The 6,000-nt window shown below is 27.5% G+C and overlaps 1 protein-coding gene across 1 annotated transcript; it reads right to left on the reverse strand.

The window, feature by feature from the left end:
* Positions 1-3,639: 3,639 nt before the first annotated feature.
* GO595_008358 (ATP-dependent DNA helicase PIF1) lies at positions 3,640-4,575 on the reverse strand (the record flags this gene model as incomplete). Its single annotated transcript, XM_067921923.1, has 1 exon — positions 3,640-4,575. One exon carries the CDS (start codon positions 4,573-4,575, stop codon positions 3,640-3,642), a length of 936 nt encoding a protein of 311 aa, XP_067771503.1.
* Positions 4,576-6,000: the final 1,425 nt, after the last annotated feature.

The raw sequence follows: 6,000 nt of genomic DNA on the forward strand, positions 1-6,000 counted from the left end.
ACATTACCTTGATGATCTTGTTCATTTTTAGATTGCGTATTATTATAATACATTAATAAAAATGAAAAATATTTTTTATAATTTTTAAATGGATGGGGGTTTTTGGAATAAAATTAAAAAAGGTTTGAACAAATTTCAGTCAAGTAAAGAACAACAAGAAAAATTCAACAAAAATGTGAAAAAATGGTTAGAACATGAAAGGAATTTAGGTAATAAAAATAGAATTCTACCATATAAACCTAATGGTAAAATAATATTTAAAGATGTAATAGAAAAAGATAGGAATAAGATAATATTACAGGATTTAATGAAACAATGAATTTATTTTTATTATTATTTATGCCTTGGGGTTTTTTGAACAAAACCAAAAATGGATTTAAAAAAGCTGGTGCTTGGATTAAAAATAAAATTATTAAACCAGTCGGTAGATTTATTGGAAATGTTTGGAATAAAGTAGCTAAACTTGTTGTAAATACAGTAGGTAAAATACCTGGAATTGAAAATTTACCTGGTCATGCAGGTGCTATTGCAAAAGGAATTAAAATAGCAGATAAATTCTCACCTGTTATAGATGGTGTAGCAAATGCACTAGTTGGTCAAAAGAAATAATAAAATATTATTTATATATATATTGTTTTTTGAATTTTTGAAACTAAAATATACCAAATCCCAGGCGTCCTTAAAGGACGCCTGCGTCCAATTTGGTATATTTTAGTTTCAAAAATTCAAAGTAATTTTGTTAAAATTTAAATCATTTTTATAAATGTCGAATTATAAACCTGAGGTTATAGAAACCTATTACAACAAAAATAGGTTAGATATTCCTGAAATTACAAAGGAAAAAGATATAGAAAAACAGAGAAAAGTGTCATTTACGAATGCAATTATATTTGAACAACCAATACCATTTTCAGCTTTAAGACAAAATAGTGAAATATATGTTATACCTTATGAAAAAGAAAATAAATAAAATAAACATTATTTATTTGTTTATTTAATTCTTTAACATTTTGTTCTACTGACCATAATGAAGAAAAAACATTAGTAACATAAATTGTCTTTTTCGTATTGCTTTGAGCATTGTCAACAGGTGAAGTGTTAAAATTATTGAAATAATCATTATAGAAATCAAATGTAAAAAGAAATTCATCATCAGACAAATGCGCTAGTTGGACAAAAGAAATAATAAAATATTATTTATATATATTGTTTTGAAACTATTCCAAATCCCAGGCGTCCTTAAAGAACACCTGCGTCCCATTTGTCATAGTTTAGTTTCAAAAATTCATTATATTCTTATAAAATTTTCATTTTTTATTAATGTCTGATAGCACGAAGGTGATCAAGACTTATTATGACAATGAGACATCAAATTTAACAACGATAGAAGAATCTGAGTTATTAGATCCTTCTATTCAGTATATAAAGTTACCAAAACTAACTATTAGTAATTCAATTTATTTTGAAAAATTGACGAATTATCCAATTGAAAGACAAAATAGTAGAATATATGTTATACCTTATGAAAAAGAAAATAAATAAAATAAACATTATTTCTTTGTTTATTTAATTCTTTGACTATTTATTCTACTGACCATAATGAAGAAAAAACATAAGTAACATTAATTGACTTTTTCGTATTGTTTTGAGCAATGTCAACAGGTGAAGTGATAAAATTATTAAAATAATCATCATCATAGAAATCAAATGTAAAAGGAAATTCATTATCAGACATTAAAAAAATGAAGTGATTAACCTTTTTATTCAAACTAGAGCTTTAAAACTATCGGGATCGATAGAATTCATGTCAAATACTGATTGGAATTCATGATTATCAGGTATTCTATGTGAAATAAGTATATTATTAACTTCATCGTTCTTTGATTCATACAGAAATGATTGATACCATCTTCCGAAATTACTCTCTAATTGAGTTAAATGAATCTCCAGATAATGAATATTATTAGTAATTGGTGGCTTTTTATTATCAGTTATTGGTATTGATACTTTGATATTTTTTTTTTGAAGAATTCGACCAACTTTCTATGAACAAAATAAAAATCTTGAAAATTTTTATGTTTATGATAATCATACCAATTGGTTTAATAATAAAATTGTTGAAATTGCCTAATTTATCATCTTTTGGTACGAAAAATATGACTACTGCTACAGCATCTGGGTCTTTCACTTTAAGGAAATCAGCAATTTTTATCACTGAATAGAACTCTGAATTCATATATAGTGAAGTGATGAAGTGGCATTTTAAAATTTAATATGCTGACCATTGGTTTCAATACAATAAGTTTGCCATGCGATCAAAATAGATATTCATCCGACCAAAAATATATTGAATAGGATAAATGTCCGACCAAACATAAATGGGATGACCGGGGACAATTCGTGTTGGTTATGCGAGGATTTTGATAGGTTTATGCGAAAAGTGGTGCTAAAACTGCTATCGTTCCTCTCAAAAAGTTTACCGTTCTCTCAAAATTGAATGCGCATTCAAATTTTCAGACGAATTGTATGGCTTACAAAAATCATTTTGATTTTCGTAGCGAGCGGAGCGAGCACACTCGGGGGATTGAAGGGCAATTATTTTAAAAAAAATCATATTAACATACACTAAAAAACTTGAAATGATTTAAAAACATCATAATAGTTTCAAATAAATCATTATATTTGGATAGTTTATATTAGGGTACCCTAAATTCATTTGACAATGGAACAAGAGTACCCGGTCCAATGCATCCTTGACCACTACTTCCGTATGGAAGGCGACGACGAAGTCCTCTACTTTGTGTTGCTGTGGAAGGAAGGGTCGATCACGGCGGAACCATCAAATTGCCTCACCAATTGCCGTGATCTTATCCGAGATTACCTAATGGAGCTACTCAGGGAGGACAAATTAGACCAAATGCGTGGAATCCTCCAATTCATTCAGTAAACAACCTTTTTTTCATTGTTTTGTGACTAAAAAATGAGTTTGATCTTCGCATCTTCATTTTCATCCGGAAGATACCGATCAGTCACTATACAAACAAGGGGTACTCCATAGTAAACTATTCAATTTCACACCCCACTCGTACTCTAGACAACATTTAGTGAAGTGATGTAAACCATTCAATTAATTTCATCGGTTTATGATAGAGTAATTTTTGAATAGTACGATAGATGAACGTTAAAGAAAAAAAATGCCAAAATGACTGTAAGATGCAAAGTTACGATTATAGTTTATGTCAAAAAATACGATCATAAAATTGGATAGTGATAATGTTGTTTTCTTAGAGTTTTGATCACAATGACTATTCGAACTGAATAAAGAGCGTACTATCAAATATTTTTTGTTTGAATAGTTTACTGATCGTTTTCCATGATCTCGAAAATTGATAAATATTATAAGTTAGTTAATAATTGTAAAAATTGAATCTATCGTTAATTCAAATATGGGGAAATACGATCAAAATCAATTCATTCTTTTAACACTAATTTCCTGTCCATAAAAATTACATAAAAACAAGAAAAGTGACGATAGAACAGAAAGAAAACTATGTTGAGCGTTTAGTTGTTTTAAATATCAACAAACTAATATATAACTCACACATATCAAAATTATATAAAAAATTTGTATATGATCTTTTATTCAAACTCTTTTTCGGCCTGTTCATTTTGTTTTGTTTGAATATAAGGATTTATATGAAATGTAGGTCCACCATCCGGCCATTTATACAAACCAAATAGCATTACATTATTTAAAGACTTCACTCTAGATAAAGCCACATAAAGTGATCCATGGGCGATAGCCTTTTCACCGATATCAATTGCACATTTTTCTAGTGTTTGACCTTGGCTTTTATGTGCAGTAACTGCCCATGATAACTTTACAGGGAATTGATACATAAAAATTATTTTTCCATTATTAATTTGATACTCAGTTGATTTTGTTCTTGTTACCATTACTGGATTTTCATTGCTATCCTGAGTATCAAATCGAATAAATAGAACATCAAGTTGTTCATCATATCTATAGACATAACCTCTCGAACCATTTATTAAATGACGTTCAACATTAAGATTTTGAAGTAGCATGACTCTTGCACCATTAGAAATTATTAATTGAAATGGAATGATCGAATTATATTCTCTTTTTTTCATTGCTCCACATAAGATCCAAATTTCAGATTTAGTAGCAGCACGTATATCTGTAATTGATAATTGTCTTCTTATAGCATCTTCTATTCCATCATTTGGATTACCAACATAAGAGTTTTGTTGACGAACGAAAAATTGTGCATCAATCTTTATTTTTTTGCAATTATAGATTTCGTTCCTCTTATCTAATTTTAACATGTTATACATTTGTGCATGTTGATTTGAAAATGTAATAACCATACCATTAGGATTATCACCACCAACGAAGAAATCTATTGCTTCGAGTAAATCATCGACTTTTCCGGGACAAAATCTCTTTTTAAGTTCTTTTTCTACTTCAGGATCTAGAGGTTCACCATCTTTATGCTGTCGGATATTTTCTAAAAGTTTTATAAATATTATCTCATCCTCTGATTGCCGCATTAGTGTTTTCAATTCCCATTGGATAAACCCAGTAATAATGTAGCAGATTTTGCTAATGAAATAAGTCTATTAATTCTAGTTGGAAGATTAAACTTCAAAAGTTGAGTACGGAATGAAGAAATTGAATAACACAAAAAAGAAAAAAGAGAAGAAAGAGTAGGCTTTATTGCTATGTTGGTTAAATGATCGAAAATGAATCTGTTTATGGCGAAGAATTCATTGTAGAATTCCATTTAGAGAAGTGAAGTGATTATGAGGTTTTTCTGTGAGCATGAAATTTTTAACTCAAATATGATTATCCGACCATTGAGATGTCAAAGTTAAATTTAGTAAGAATTGATAATAATAATTAGGGGGTAAAAAAACATGATAAAAATAAAAAAAAAATTTGTAATTAATATAACATAAAAATAGAACATGAGTTGAGCTGGTTGTTATGATTTACTTCAAAATTTCCGGCCGCTTGCGGCCGGAAATTTTGAAGTAAATCATAACAACCCAGTGCGAACCGAATGTTTTTAATTTCACAAAATTTTAATTTTTCTAATATAGTTAGTGCAAACTATTTTTCAAATTTTTATAGAATATAGAATCATTGTACATTTATTCATTCAAATGTGTCAGTTTTCGAACGTTAGAAAATATTAATGACATTAAGTTTTTATTTATAAAACATTTTGAGATTGATCATTTTGATTTTGAGGCATTATTGAGTTAGCATAATTTTGTAAAACATTTAATTTATTTACATAAGCATTATATTTATTAAAATCATCATTAAATATTTGATTTAATAATTCCATTTTAGATATTTGATAAGCTTGATCTAATTGTTCAGGTGTTATATTTTGTAAAGGATTCTTTATAGTAGGATGATATTTTTCATCTATAAATTTATAAATTTGTTTTCTTAATAAATTATGATATTTATTATACACAGTTACGTGAATAATCAAAAAATAGAAATTGAATAAAAAATGATAAAATAAAATTCATTTTTTTTAATGTCATATAAAGAAAGGGGTATAAATAATGAATTAGCTACTTATCTCAATGTTCTTATATAATATTCAATTTTCATTAATTTCCATATGGATTACAAAATAAATTTGATGAAGATAAAAAGTTTGTTATGGAAGAAACTGGTGAAAATTATTATACTAGTGATTGTAAAAAAGCTGTTATCGAAATGATAGAAGATAAGAATGGTGAACAAAATACTATCAAAGATGCTATCGGTGCTTATATAAAAGAAGTTACTGGATACGGAGTGAATAATTAAATAAAAAATTAAAATCATTATTATTTTTTTATGATTAAAATAAGTGATTTCTCACCCCATGTAGGGAAGAATAATACTGAACATAATAGTTCTAGTGCTAATTGTAAAGTTATTATTAATAATAACAATAGTGAAACACCAGC

The sequence above is a fragment of the Histomonas meleagridis genome (genome assembly GCF_020186115.1).
Source record: "Histomonas meleagridis strain 2922-C6/04-10x chromosome Unknown contig_67, whole genome shotgun sequence".
Taxonomy (NCBI): domain Eukaryota; phylum Parabasalia; order Tritrichomonadida; family Dientamoebidae; genus Histomonas; species Histomonas meleagridis.